Source organism: Aulonocara stuartgranti, assembly GCF_965226115.1.
Source record: "Aulonocara stuartgranti genome assembly, chromosome: 3".
Taxonomy (NCBI): Eukaryota; Metazoa; Chordata; class Actinopteri; order Cichliformes; family Cichlidae; genus Aulonocara; species Aulonocara stuartgranti.
Genome location: NC_138941.1, coordinates 57,177,754 through 57,194,013, shown reverse-complemented (window position 1 = coordinate 57,194,013; position 16,260 = coordinate 57,177,754). Strand labels below are relative to the sequence as shown.

Below are 16,260 nucleotides of genomic sequence, written 5' to 3'. Positions count from 1 at the left end.
GCTAGCCCTTCCGAGATGTATCCAGGCTGCAGTCAGAGATCTTATTCTGAGTAGTCACAGCAGCTGTAGCCTCTCCAAGATCTTATCCGTGCTGCACTCACTCCGCTTTCTTAATTCTTTGATAAGTCAGGGTCAAGCCAGCTCCGATCCGCCAGAACCCTGTTACCATGGTTCTGAATAGGTAGATATCTTCAGCACTCAGGCTCACCCAAGCCCAAACTTCACGTTGAGAAGGGGGTGTCAATTGCATTTAGGGACCAGTTGATCCAATCCATAATTCCTCTTTTAGGTTTTAGAGAACAGACTGTGAGAGAGTGTTCCAGGGAAAAGTAATACAAAAAACACGAGACTAGACAAGGACATAAGAGGCTAAGCAGGGAAGCAAAGGGAGAGGAGGAGGAGGAGGAGAGGAGAAAAGTGTGACCACCTTCATTAAGAGCAAGAGCAGATATGATTTTTTTGTTATAGCAATTCTATAATACTTTTATTGCTCCATGAGGTTTGTTATATGATCCTAAAACACAAGTAATTGTACTTGCTGACCATATATGAAATTTGCAAAGAATGGTAATTCTTTTTCTTCTATCAATTATTTACTTTAGGACAATTAAAAACCACCAGAGAATGAAATGAAAGAAGAAAAAATATTAACATTAATTTAATGAACTACGCCCCAAGTAGGCGATGATGGAAAGTCCATCCATCAGATTTTCCTGTGTTTTAATGATTAGTGTGATACTTATAAGTCTACTAACATCACACAGTTGGCATTTTGGCATTTCTGTCGTAACATCAAATAGGCAAAATTTTATATAGCAGATCTTTTCCAATTTTACTGACCAAAGCCTTTAAAGCACACACACATTCAGGTAGAGCTTTTAACACTGAAGTATTGCAAAGAACTTTTCCTCTCACAAACTGACTGTGCTGTGGTCACTAAGGTTCACAGATGTATTGACATTCCAATTCATCAAAAAAACTCATGGACTTAGTCTTAGAATTTGTTATGTTGTCACTGCTTCTGTTCCTTTAGAGATTAGGCAAGGCTTATGGCTTCACTTTCCAAAAGTAAAACTATAAACATAATTCATGTGGAGACTGATACAAAAATATGTAAGCCTTCATTTACTTTGAGGTTAAGTGTACAGAGTGTTTGTGGTTTAGCTGCAGATCTTCACATCCTATGAAGTTATTTTTATCTGATCTTAGCAATCCAATATAGATCAGTCTCATTTAACTCCATGTTTAGCCACAGTAGAAACAGACAATCTGTCACAGTTTGCTGAGGCAAACTGCGTGGAGTGTGAAGAGTGGACCCAGGTGCAGACATTCTAAAACTCAAACTTAACTGATGATGAGCTGTTTATTAAGGCAGACAGAACAGTACAAAATAAAAGGGCAAAAACAATGCAACCTAAGCAATAACCTAAACTGGGTATACTAGAAAGGAAGCACGAACTATGAAAAACCCTGGGAAACAGAAAAACAAACAAAACTCTAAACATGGCGATGATGATGATGATGATGATGATGATGATGATGATGATGATGATGAGCATATATATATGAAAACCTGAACGCAGGACTTGGCATACGAACAACACAGACGATCCGACAAAGACTGAATGAGAACGCACAGACTAAATACACACAGGAGGCTAATGAGAGAAGTGGGAACACATGGAGAAACAGCTGACACATGAACATAACGACGTCACAGTGGAAGAGTAAAACTAAACACGATGAACACAGGAACACCAGACCTCTGCAAAATAAAACAGGAAACATAAGACGCAGACATGACAACCTGAACTAGACAACGTAAGACACAGACATGAAACACATGAAGGACAAGGGAGACTTAACATGGGTGGAAGACACAAGGGGAATCTAATAACAAAGAACTAGAACAACCTAGGCATGATAAAAAATGAACTTAGGCTACGTTCACACTGCAGGCGAAAGCGCATCAAATCCGATTTTTTTGACCCTATGCGACCCATATCCGATCATGCTATGACAGTGTGAACGGCGCAAATCCGATATTTTCAAATCCGATCTGGGTCACTTTCGTATGTGGTACTGAATCCGATACATATCCGATGTTTTAGAAAGCGACTGCTGTTTGAACGGTCAAGTCGCATTAAATCCGCCTTTTACGTCACCGACACAAGACTGAAGCCAATTATCAGCGCCCGAGAAGACATCGCGAACGCTTCCTAGCCATCCAGTGTAGATGTCAGTGAAACTGTTGGGAAGACAACGTAAACATTTTATTTGTACTGTATAATCTGCAGATTCTGACAGAAATCTGCAGCTATCCTTTGAAGCACCGCTCCTCTCTTAAACAGCAATAAGGATCATTATTAGGTTATTTACATTATTATGTAAATAACAAAATAACTTAAAGCAAAAATTGGGAAACGTAAAGTCCGAAGTCTTTATATTAAGGGCCATCAGTCAAACAATACTGTTTGTTCTTGGTCTAAACAGAGCGCGTTGTGTGTGACATCTTCTTTTGCGCATGCGGGCCGCTTTGAGCATTCACACTAGAGCGCGTTTGCTGTCGCATTTTATTTGTAGTGTGAACGAGGAGACAAAAAAATCGGATTTGATCAAAAAATCGGAATTGAGCATTAAGACCTGCAGTGTGAACGTAGCCTTAGAAAACCTGAAGGGCTTAAACATAAACTAAAACTCAAGATGCTGGGTCAAAAGACCCAGGATCGTGACACAATCTTCACAGTTGTAGTTTTCAAAAATTATGCCACGCATAGAAGAATTCACTTAGATTATTGACAAAACAATTCACCCACTGAAAATGCAACGTCCAGATGAACAGAATCAACCTTACAGGATATGCCATTCATAGTGAAGTAGCACCTTGGTGTAGATGGGATGGCGAGAATGAGATTGGAACTAAGAGTTACGGTACAAGCATTGTGCCTCGTTGCCATTTTATCAAGACAGAGAACACCAAAGTCTCTATTCATTACCGTTTGTTTTTGTCAATAAGTTCCATTCGTTCTTCCAGATTGCTTTCTGTGTTTGGGCTGTTGGGTTGTCCTCTTTCTTGTCCTCTACAACTATAACACAAAAAAGGTATTAGCATTTTTTGTTATCATAAATAAAATGAAAAAAACGACTCAAAATTGTGTGTGACCCATGTTAAAGATTACAGGCATCTGTCCACGACGTCATGACAGACACAGGCTATGCGGGTGGCATTCCTCTTTTTACTTAAAGATACTATCCCCCCTATCCCCCCCTTCCTCCTCATTCTCTTCCTGCATCTCTAATATAGTCACCAATTCAGAAAAAAAAATCTAGAAATTTGTCTCATTAGACAGTCTCCTGTTAATTGTCACTACATTTTATGTCTTTTTCTCAAGCACTTTACTGGGAAAAACAGATTGAAGGTGGAGGTGAAGTTACGCAAGTTTTCAAAATTAAAAGCATCCTGTGACATCAAATTTAGCAATACTGATTACTATACTATATACTGATACTATATTGAAAAATGAATACACAAAAATTTCTACATGGTGCATTACAAATTACAAAGTTTAAATTTTGTATTGTTCAGATACTGTGGGAATAATTGTGTCAGTAGTTATGTGTCACATATCCTTTACCTGATTTTGCCTTGCCTTTGAAACAAAAAGAATTTGATAATGATGGTAATGACATTGTAAATGAGGACCATAAAACAAATAATGATGACGACGATGACGATGATGACGACGATGATGACGACGATGATCTCTGTAAGAATATAAGAAAACTAAGATGAGTTCAATGCAGGCTTTAAATATTGGTAACCAGCATTTGTAAAACCGTAACTATGCTTTACTGACTTTCACATATTTCATCCAATTCATTTTATCTGCTGAGACAACAGATGTATGTTGAAAACACATTGCTAACTTTTGGAGAATCCTCGATGTCAAATACTGTTGTTCTGTCACAAAGATTCAGTGGTACCTGAATATTAAATGTGCATTAATATGTGCATTAATACTAATGCATATAATTAATGTCCATTAATGCATTAGTAGTTTAATGCAATTAATGGATTTTACGTCTTGATGCATTCTCAATCATCCAGGTAAGTAAATCTCCAAAAGTTGATTCTGTTCATCTGGACGTAGCGTTTTGTGGGAGAAACGTTTCGTCACTCATCCAAGTGACTTCTTTAGTCTCAGCTGACTGCAGGTTTCCCCAAGTCTTATAAACAGTACATTTGCATAATGACGGAAACCAGCCCACTGAAGGAACAATGGGCTGGGAGGTCTGTTCCTTTATCATAATTATGCAAATTCTCATGACCATTGATCAACAAATACTGATCAAAAGCTCATTGATCAAAGACCACTGATGAATTGCTATGAGTACAATTCACAGAGAGTTGTCAGAGTCCTGGGTCTGAGCGACCCAGGATCCCTGAGCAGTCATGGACTTTTTTAATTATATATATTTTTGGTGTTGCTGCCCCTCTTCTCCATGCTTGTAGATATGAGTGTGTGTGTGGGTGTGTGTATGGGTGCACGTTTGTCTAAACACTTGTTTACAGGCGCCTTCAGGCCTGGTGGGTGTGGCCCTGCTAGGGGACTGGCCACACCCAAAGCCACACCTGCTGCTGATCAGGGCTCGTCGGGGGAGCTACTTAGGACAGTCTTGGAGCTCCCACCGACGTGGGATCATTGAGTTAGACTCCCAAGTCAGTGTGTGAGTCCAGGAAGTACTGATCGTGTTTGCCCGCAGGGGTCAGTGTCTAACGGCTGCTTCCATTGTTTTCCCCCAGGAGGAGCGTGGAGAGGAAGGACAGCACGCACAGGGTGTGCTGAGTCACGACAGCGGGAAGCACGAACACAGACGCCACTGGAAGACACACATGGGAGTCTTGGGGAGCACGGGGATTAATTATGCATCGATATTTACCACACTGTAAATAAACGCACTGCTTATACACAGAGCACCGCGCCTGGGTCCTCCTTCCCTACACCCCCGGTTTGTCCTGCCAAACCGTGACAGAATGATCCTGCCAAGTATGGACCCAGCAGACTCTGAGGAGAGGCTCAGGAGGGAGGTTATGGATAGGGACAGAGTTATGGTGGGAGAAGTCCGGGGAAGTGTTGCGTCGCGCCGTGGAGAGGCGGCTGCAGGAAACTCTTGTTAAATTCCCCTGGCTGGTGGACTCCCTTAATCCAGTCGTCTTGGAATTCTTTCTCTCAACCCTCCACCTCCACTCTCCTACTCAGGCTGCTCACCGGCCCGGACAGCTGGTGGATGCACAGCCTGATACGGAAACGACGTTCGCGCCGCCGGCGTCCCTCACCGCAGCCGAATTCCCAGACGTCTCAAGAGCCGGCTTTAGTGAGTAATACGGACAATTTTTAATTTCCCTCACCATCTGTTTTTGTGTCTGCAGTGAACAATGACGCCGCTGACGCTACTGTAAGCCAGCCGTCAGCGCAGGTAGCATCACCTCGGTCAGAGGTCTCCACACCACTCGCTGCTTCACCATCTGTAGCAGTGCCACCGTTGTCTCATCTGCTTGCAGCCACCATTCTGCCATCTTCTTCACCACCTGCTATGTCACCATCCGGACCTGCTCAGCCCGAACACGAGGAGCTTGCGCCGCTGGAGGAGCTCGGCGAGCTGGGGGGCCACCACGTCCGCGACCCGCACGGCCAGCACGTCCGCGAACGGCACGTCCCCGACCCGCACGTCCGCGACCCGTACGTCGTAGATCATGTGCCACACCTCGTGGCCACCCGCCGGAGCTGCAATGCTGCCACCACTGGACTCGAGGTAGGCCGCCTCATGCTGGGCAGACACTGTGCGATTTTTTTTCAGTCACGCGATTGCTCAAACTGCACGATTGACTCGCAGGGGTTAGAAGTTCGTAGGTCATTGATCAGGCAGCTGTGATTAAGCAGCAACAGTTGTTGTGGTCATGATAATTTTGTGAGGCCACATCAAAAAGGCTCGGATGAGCTTTCCATAGTTCTATAAGTTGTGCCTCCATCGCTTGTGTCCAGATCACACGCTGCACTACCGTGCTGCGCCGTCTTTTTCGCTGACATTTGTGTTTGCGCATGCGCAGTGTGAGAAACTGCGGTGACACCCTCACGACGATTGATGATCGGGAGCTGGTCGTGAGGTGTTAATCGCGTCTCGTTATCCCACGTATACTACACGATGCACGACGCACGATGAAGGCCAAAATCGGGCCGATCGCCAAAACGGTCGCACGACTCAAAAATCGGCTCAAAATGGGCCAACAATCGCACAGTGTAAGCCCAGCATAAAGCGTCCTACTGCTATCACGGGACCTGAAGTAGGCCACCTGAACTCTTTTGTTGTAGTGATTGGCCGCCTGAGACTGTTTTGTGGGGGGGGGTTCTGTTTTTTGCACCGCTGTGGGATGCGGTCTGACTTTGGGACTGTGACCTGGGAGGGTTTGTTATTTTGTTGTTTTTGCTTGTTTTGGGGTTTAAAAAACCTTAAATCATTACCCCTGCACATTAAAAGAAAACAAAAATATGGTTTGTCAGTAGGTTAAAATATTATTCTGTGGGTCTTTTACAAGAGCCATGTAAAAGACTTGTTGGGAGTCATTACTGCCATTAACCTAGTGCATTTCAGTGCATAACATATGACAGAGGATGCAACGTGCGTACCTTAGAGACACTGGCAGCTTTATTAAAGTAATCATGAGTCTGTTATTAGAAATGAAATTATGCTGCAAATTGTTTTATTTTATTTCATTAATTAACCAATGTATTTATTGTTTGAAAAAAAAGACAATATATTTACCTGGTTCTGTTGGTTTGGCCGTTATTGTCGTGTTGGTAAAGTGTGTTGAGTTGTTAACTAAATTTGCACAAAACAGCATAATATTTACAATAGACATGAACAAAACGTAAAGGAAGAAACAAAATATTTTTTTACTTGCTTATTATGTTTTCTCTCTTTTTCTATCTCTAAAAAATATTATTTTTTATACTGCATGTGCCAGTGTAAAACTGGGCAATTACACATTATTCGAATTATTAATGTTCATTTCATTCATTACTTATTTTACCTTGTTGGCTGATTTCTGGACTCCCTCCATCTACAACTGCTTAAAAAGAAAATCACCTGGTCAAATTGGTTTGAAAAAGTCAGTTGCAGAATAATGCTAAACACAGCCATTGTAAAGCTGAACCTGAAAAGCAAAGGACAAATCAAGAGAATAAATGACAGTATAGGCCACGAAAATACAGCTAGCGAACACACAGCTACATGGACTACACAACCAAGTATAAAGGAAACTGAAAACTATAAACATAATGTCTGTGAAGGTTCTCAGTCATCCAGGTCATCGTAGTCAAAGGAGCTTGCAAAGAAAAGCGTCTGGACTTCTTTAAGTTGCTTGAAGACGTTTCACCTCTCATCCGAGAAGCTTCTTCAGTTCTAAGGTCAAATGGTGGAGAGTCCCAGATATAAACCTAGTGGGAGTATCCCCCCACAGAGGGACAAAAGGACCCCCTGATGATCCTCTAATCGCCTCTAATCGACTCTCCACCATTTGACCTTAGAACTGAAGAAGCTTCTCGGATGAGAGGTGAAACGTCTTCAAGCAACTTAAAGAAGTCCAGACGCTTTTCTTTGCAAGCTCCTTTGACTATAAACATAATATGCAAAAATGAAACAGTTTGGTAATTAAGCATACTGCTGAACACAATCAAGGAATCAAGGAACAGTGAAAGATGAGACTAGGTGAGACAAGATACTGCATTTATTACTTCTTACTTATCTTCTACTTACTTATTCCAGGCTGGACTACTGTAATTTATTATTATCAGGATGTCCTTAAAAAACTCCCCGAAAAGTCTTCAATTAACCCAAAATGCTGCAGCAAGAGTACTGACAGGGACTAGAAAGAGACTCAACGACCTCCACCACACCTCTCACCCCCCTTTCCTCCTCCCTGAAACTCAGAATACACACTCAGGATGTGAGCCGACTATTCCAGAAACAGAAGCCCAGGAAAGCCCCCGGACCAGACGGCGTCTCACCCTCCTGCCTCAAAACCTGTGCTGAACAGCTGGCTCCCATCTTTACTCGCATCTTCAACAGATCCCTGGAGGTGTGTGAAGTTCCCTCCTGCTTCAAACGCTCCACCATCATCCCTGTTCCCAAGAAACCCACCATCACAGGACTGAATGACTACAGACCTGTCGCCTTGACGTCTGTGGTCATGAAATCCTTCGAACGACTGGTGTTAGCCCATCTGAAAGACATTACAGGCCACCAGCTGGACCCTCTGCAGTTTGCCTACCGGGCAAACAGGTCGGTGGATGATGCAGTGAACATGGGGCTGCATTACATCCTGCAACACCTTGACCGCCCGGGAACTTATGCCAGGGTCCTGTTTGTGGACTTTAGTTCGGCTTTTAACACCATTGTGCCTGAACTTCTTTCCTCCAAACTCTCCCAGCTCAGCGTGTCACCAGCTACCTGTCAGTGGATCACCAGCTTCCTGACAGACAGAAAGCAACAAGTGAGGCTGGGGGAGATCACCTCTGAAACCCGGTCCCTCAGTATTGCTGAACACTCTTAAGACTGTAGAGATGACAGTGGACTTCAGGAGACATCCCTCAACTCTGCTCCCCCTCACCATATCAGACAGCCCTGTGTCGACTGTGAAGACCTTCAAGTTCCTGGGTACAACCATCTCCCAGGACCTGAAGTGGGAGACCAACATCAACTCCATCCTCAAAAAGACCCAGCAGAGGATGTACTTCCTGAGACAACTGGGGAAGTACAGTCTTCTACAGGAGCTGCTGATCCAGTTCTACACTGCTGTCATTGAGTCTGTCCTGTGCTCCTCCATCACAGTCTGGTATGGAGCAGCCACTAAACAGGACAGGAGCAGACTGCAGCGGACTGTACGGGCAGCAGAAAGGATCATTGGCACGCTCCTGCCCTCCATCCAGGATCTGTACCTCTCAAGAACCAGGAAACGGGCAGGGAAAATCATCACAGACCCCTCACACCCTGCACACAGACTTTTTGATCTGCTGCCCTCTGGCAGACGGTACAGAAGCCTGCAGACCAGGACCACCTGACATAGGAACAGTTTCTTTCCCCTCGCCATCTCCCTTCTTAACAGTTGACCTGTCACACTGCTCCCACTGCCAGACTGCAACTGCACCTTATGTACATTTTGTAGTATTCATTCCACCTCATTCATTTCTGTATTTTATGTATATAAGTTAGATTCGTTATTTATAGTTTGTTTACACAGCTTTGTGTATGTATGTGTAATGTGTATATAGACACGTGTGTGTGTGTGCGTGTGTGTGCGTGTGTGTGTGATTTACATTGCTGTGCTTGAGAGCCACCATCTACCGGAACCAAATTCCCTGTATGTGTCTGCACATATACTTGGCCAATAAACACGATTCTGATTCTGATATTTCTCCTGTATTGGCTTCCCTTCATTGGCTTCCTGTTAAATCCAGAATTGAATTCAAAATCCTGCTCCTCACATACAAGGTCTTAAATAATCAGACCCCATCTTATCTTAATGACCTTGTAGTACCATATCACCCTATTAGAGCACTTCGCTCTCGCTCTGCAGGCCTACTTGTTGTTCCTAGAGTATTTAAAAGTAGAATGGGAGGGAGAGCCTTCAGTTTTCAGGCCCCTCTTCTGTGGAACCAGCTTCCAGTTTGGATTCGGGAAACAGACACTATCTCTACTTTTAAGATTAGGTTTAAAACTTTCCTTTTTGCTAAAGCATATAGTTAGGGCTGGACCAGGTGACCCTGAATCCTCCCTGCTAGGGGATTCCTATGATGCATTGAGTATTTCTTCCTCAGTCACCTTTCTCACTCACTATGTGTTAATAGAAATCTCTGCATTGATTCATACTATCTGGTGAATCTGTAATAACACAATGAGTTAATACTATGAATATAATTACTAGGTGATTCACCAGAAACCGTGCTTTGGATAAAGCACATGAAAATGATACTATAAAATAAGTCATTATCTAAATTAAATTAAATTGGGTACACAGATAAGCTACACAAAACACCACTGTGCATTGTAACAGGAACAGTAAGGGAGCCAATACTGCAGTGAGAGCCAACACTAAGTCTGATTGTTCTAAAAGATGGGGTCTTTATATAGAGTCCTTACACTTGTCCATTTTCAAAGGTATGTTTTCTTTTTTTTTTCACTTAACACTGACTCATAATTTATTAAAACATAAAGGATTAAACTGGATATCTGGAGGACAGTAGCAGGCGTAGAAATTATCTACAACAGGAACAATGCTGCTGTTTTAGGTGCTATAAATACTTTTTATTTCACTCTACCTGAGCTCACAGCGTCAATAACAGCTCCGCCTCTTTGTGGTATGTAAAAAGATTCCATCTCCACATTTAACTGTGCCAGCATTATCATAACTGCTGCTGTTGTGTTATCTCTGTGTGTGTGGGCTTAATGTTGTCAAACTTGTTATTCACATGCTGCTCCTAAATACGTTGGTATCACAGGTCTATTTTCAGTTGCAAATGTGGCACGCTACAGAGCTTAAACAAAGCATCAAAGCAATAAATTTGTGTCAAGAATTTTGTTTAATCAGGTTGTTCAAATTACTCTAATCGTTGCATCCCTAGAAAAATATGATTTACCCCCTGAATGAAAAGCTGAATTCCTGCTGTTGTCTCAGATTTTTCCATCAGAAATGGTTGCATTTTGTAGCTCAATGCATATTTGCAAACACTTCCAATATTATTACAAGGGAAGCACCAATGTGTTATTACATAATGGTTTTAGATATGTGGTGTAGGAAGTTCTTACCAAGAGTCACATTGGTGCAGTATCTCTGACCTCTTATGATACAGCAACAGTATGTCCCATTGTCTGATGTCTTCACATCAGAAAGTTGAATTGAAGCATTTCCTTTTTTAAGGTTTTCAACAGAAATTGATATTCTCACTTTGTACATTAATTTCAAGACTTTTCCAATTCCATCACTAAAGGCATATATGTCATCTCCATGCACACTCCACTCCAGTGTATCTTTTTCCAAACTGAAAGTGTTCTTTGAAATACATGGGAGAGTAACGTTCTTGCCAACCACTGCATGTACAGTTCTCTTTCCATCCATTTCAAAACGTTCTGAAGAAGTAGGACAGTTTGTCTTCTGACCTGCAATAAAGAAAACAGATGAGTTAGATCTCAGCCATATCATTGTGGAACCTGGGGCCCGTTCTTCGTACGTCGCTTACTACATCCAAGATCAAATGACACATCCAAGATCAAATCATCGCGCTAACCGTGAGCTCGCTAATCCGGTTCCCCGAACACACCTGCTGTTGACGATTACTACAGCTGGACGCAGTAATGTGACATCACTGGGTGTCGTAAAAGGGGCTACGCATCGATAGTAGAAACATTGATCGGCAACCCTCTGATTGGTCGGCGAAAATGTCGAAGGAGCGCGCTCGGCTCGGTATTTTTCGGCAGCAGAGCAAGAACTCCTGAGTGAGGGATTTCAGGAGTTTCAGAGTTTAATCAGAACGCAAGGGAACACTGCAAAGGCTGCAAAAGCAAGGAGAGAGGGCTGGCAGAAAGTTGCTGACAAATTAAACTCGTAAGTAATTTAATAATAATAATAATAATATATTGGATTTATATAGCGCTTTTCAAGGCACCCAAAGCGCTTTACAATGCCACTATTCATTCACTCTCACATTCACACACTGGTGGAGGCAGCTACAGTTGTAGCCACAGCTGCCCTGGGGCAGACTGACAGAAGCGAGGCTGCCATATCGCGCCATCGGCCCCTCTGGCCAACACCAGTAGGCGGTAGGGTAGATTTATCATATCACACTATATTATCCAATATTATATTACATTATATTATATTGTTATATTATATCCTCTTTCACATTAGAGCCACAACAGGACCCACTAGAACATGGGAACAAGTAAAAGTGAAATATAAGAATATTCTATAGAATGGTAATATTTATCACTTATATTGCTTGTCGTCTCTTGGAAAGAGACCCTGAAATAATCTGTTTGTTTGTTTATAACAGCAACCAAGAAAAGGGCAGAGCAAAAAAAGACAGGTGGTGGTCCTGCACCCCCTCGTCAACAAGTTGGTTAAGTAAATAATACCCTCACGGGAAAATCGATATCTCTCAATGAGCACACTGTCGCGCTGAGCTAAAGGATCCTGTCTGTCCCGCAATATACGCTGAATTCTGAGGACTCTCCTTATCAATCTTGCACCTTCCGCAATGGGTTGCTCGCGTAAACGGACAGGACATGGCTGCGACAGGCTTCCCAAATCCACCTTGGCTTTTATAGCCGTGGTCTCTCATCTTGATTACACGAAGTAATTTACAATTACTACTCTGAAATATGAATTACATCTGTAATAATCACATACATGTAATAGGATGTTAATAGTACATTTCCCTTTTTTAGGGAATGACCTGTATGTATCTGTGTGAAATCAATAAAAGGATCAAGTGCTGCATTATCTTCAGTTACATTGATGTTATTTATTTATCGCTGTTGCTTTCGTATAAATGAAGCGGACATACCTGCGTGGCCGCGATCTAATCCTGTTTACATAAAGTAAACCTGCTCCCGAGCAGGTTTACGCTTACGGCTCTGTTGCTATGACAGCAAGTCCCGGATGAGCTTCGGGGAACCGACTGATCCAGGATCACGCGAAATCGTCAACAATCTAATCCGGCTAACCTACTTAGCGAGGTACGAAGAACGGGCCCCAGGTGTAGTATTTGTTACTAATATTAAAGTTGACAGCAGCAATACATACAGAGTGATGAAACTGACATTTAAATATAAAGCTTTTACACTGCAGGATACAAGTTTACTGGTTGTGAAAATCAAGGAATATTACTGTAATTGTGCTTTTCAAAATTTACATGGCAGGTTTGTTGTTTAATTAAATATAGAATCTTTTATCTTGCACGTTTATATAATGATATTTATGACTGCTCCTAAACAGTAAAGACTAAGTGTAAATTATCTTTAACTGGGTTTTACACAAGACCCCAAGTATAAATATTGAAACTACATCAACCAACTATATCACATATAAAGTTTATACGTGATATTATAGCCATCATAAAAATATTTACTATTAACTGTCAATGTCACGCAATGGAAGATTTTTTTTTTTTTAGAACCATTCCTTCAATGAAAGTAGTAATAAAACTGTTAGGGTCACTGGGTCGTTGACCCAGTGTTTTGTGTTTTTGGTTCTTTGATTTTGTTATTTCATTATATTCTAGCTTTGCTTTATGGGTTTTAGGATCATTCTTAGTTTAGGTTCTCTGGGTGGGGTTTGGTTAGAGTTTTAGTGTTCTGGTTTTCTGTCTGTGTTCCATAGTTGCTGTCTTCCCTTTCTGCTGTATCCCCACATCCAGTCAGTGTCTGTGTCTGCCCTGGTCCCACGTCTCTGTTCCCTTTGTAGTGCCTGCATGTGAGTCTGTGTCTTTGTTCAGTCTGTGTTATGTGCTTCCTGTTTTACTTTGAAGGTCTCTGTCTTATCTGAGTGTGTTCAATTTACGCTTCTTTGGTCTCGTCAGTTCTGATTTGTCCCAGCTGTGTTTCCCTCCTGTTACTCATTCCCTGATTGCTCCCTCTGTGTATTTAAGCCCTGTGTTTCTCTGTGTCCATGTCGCGATCTACTGTTTATTTTGCTGTGTGTTTTGTCAGTCCGCCGGTGTTAGTTTATTTTGACTTTTTTCCAGTTATGTTATGTTTGAATTCAATATTAAAGCTGTTTCGGTTTAAGTTTGTCTCTGGAGTCTGCACCTTGGGTCCTATTCCTATTCCTGCACACATCCGTCACTTAACAAAAACACAATGAAAGCACCTCAGTTCATATAAAAATCTACTATTGGCATTTTTTTTTATTATATGGATCAATATTAGTGCTAGAGCAATACATCATATTCTATGAAATCATGTTTGTGTGGCTGTTCTGTGCAGACCACATATCTCTAAACAGCTAATAATGATTCAGAAACACAGGTCAACATCCTATTTTAAATTTAAACTAAATGTCAGTTACAGTAGTAGTCAGTACATTTAGTCAAAGTCTTTTGTCAGAGATACTAAAAGTGGGCTTTCTCCTGTTCATTTTGCCTGTTTGTTTAATTGGACATGACATGAGATAAAGTACCCTCTAAATCAACGTGGCTTTCTTTGCACTCTAACTCCTTTGCTTTACACATATTGGCCAAGGTGGAGTGCTTGTCACAGCAGTGAAGCAGAACTAGAGTCATTTTGTTTAGCATGCTAATCTTACATCAAAGAACCTCATCAAAAGTCAGAGGCATGTTGAATCAACCATAAAAAGCTGTTGGCTTTACAGCTTAATAACTGGAAGACTTTGTTAACGGGACATAAACACACATCAGACAAATTTCAGTGGCTCGTAGATTAAGTAGAGTTAGTTGCCCCTGCAACCTGAACCCGATAAGCATGAGAAAATGGATGGAGATTAGTAGTAGTAGTAGTTTAAGGTGACGTTCTGTGGTTCCAAATCCACTTTTTTGCCAGACGTTATCTTGCTTTTTCTGTTCAAACAAAATAACTTTTGTTGGAATTCTGAAACTCAGCTGTGGAATTGTCTTTATATGTTGCAGCCACTTAAGCCTTTTACTTCATTCCTTTAGCCCCAGAGGTTATTACCTGATTTCTGTTAGCACAAAATCCTTCAGGAGAAAGCAGAAATGTCTAAATCTGATATTTCCAAAACTAGGTCACTCAGACAAAACAAAAAACAAACAAACAAAAAAACATCTAGAGAAAGAAACAACATAACAGACCGCATAAATAATATATAAATTTGGATTATGGGTTAAGTGTGATTTTAATGTATATTAGAGATGGTATTTAATGTAGAGTTCATCTATGATACAGCAATTTTAAGTGTAGTTACATCAACAGAAAACATATCTCCTGAAATTTCAAACTTATAATTGGTAAATTAACTTTGAAACTCCAGGACCAAGGTACCATAATGCAAATGTCACCATGTAACTGCTGATAACTAGTTTGACATGACAGTTTGACAACCCTGATTTTTTTTGCTAGTGCTTCCTGCTCTAAGAAGCCAAATGAACTTGGGTTGATTTCATTTTTGATTCAAAAGCACCTTATTTAAGAAGGAATTTTTTCTTCTTCTTACATTGCTACATTGGTACTGAGCTAGCAGCACTAATGCCACAAAAACGAGCTACATGTTAACATTTTCAATTCATTTATTATATTTCAAAAAAATGTTGGCCAAACATGTCCATACTTCAATAATTCGTTCACCACAGTCTACAAGTGTGTTAACATAAAAATAGCTGTCATATTACTACAAGATGTTTTAACTTGTAATAATATGATAATAAAATAATATAATAATATGTTTGAAATGAAAGAGAAAACATCTTTATTAAGCTGTAGAGCCTGTAATGATTTATATTAAAAATGAAATCATTTCCACTTTCTATCGGGTAAGGAGTGGCTTCAGTGGTCTGGAAACTTACTGTAACAAGCTATCAGATACTTTACACACTTTCACTTTCAGTAACACCCGAATTTTATTTCGTTCATTTGTTTTTAATATCTATCGAAAAGAAAAATGAAACACGGCGACAACCGGCTGTTACAAAATAATTTGTTAAAGAAATATTTACTGAATACAAACTGCCACAAATATACAACGTGCTATTATCAACAGCTGACTGTTAGCCTCCATTAACTCTGCCTTGTGTATACGAGGAAGCGCAGGCGGTTAAAATCCCAACAAAATACACTACTGAAAAACTGTGTAGGTTGTAGCCTACTTGGAATGACTATCAAACCACAGCTTACCTGCAAGGGCGGAAAGTCCAAGAATCATGAATAATTTGATAATAATAGTCCTCATCATCTCGCCCGATCCAGCAACAGACCCGGGGCCTGTTCTTCGTACGTCGCTTACTACATCCAAGATCAAATGACACATCCAAGACCAAACCATCGCGCTAACCGTGAGCTCGCTAATCCGGTTCCCCGAACACGCCTGCTGTTGACGATTAGTACAGCTGGACGCAGTAATGTGACATCACTGGGTGTCGTAAAAGGGGCTACGCATCGATAGTAGAAACATTGATCGGCAACCCGCTGATTGGTCGGCGAAAATGTCGAAGGGGCGTGCTCGGTATTTTCCGG

General features: G+C 41.4%; 1 protein-coding gene across 2 annotated transcripts; it reads right to left on the bottom strand.

The window, feature by feature from the left end:
* Nucleotides 1–1,349: 1,349 nt before the first annotated feature.
* Nucleotides 1,350–16,233, bottom strand: LOC309701850 (uncharacterized protein). Of its 2 annotated transcripts, none has more exons than XM_082526149.1 (6): nt 15,922–16,233; nt 10,864–11,214; nt 7,091–7,129; nt 6,823–6,879; nt 3,636–3,765; nt 1,350–3,086 (listed from the first exon to the last, which is right to left on the bottom strand). In XM_082526149.1, exons 1-6 carry the CDS (start codon nt 16,067–16,069, stop codon nt 2,993–2,995), a joined length of 819 nt encoding a protein of 272 aa, XP_082382275.1. In that variant the 5' UTR covers nt 16,070–16,233; the 3' UTR covers nt 1,350–2,992. The 2 variants fall into 2 exon arrangements, with proteins under 2 accessions (XP_082382275.1, XP_082382276.1); XM_082526150.1 differs by having other exon boundaries at nt 7,091–7,126.
* Nucleotides 16,234–16,260: the final 27 nt, after the last annotated feature.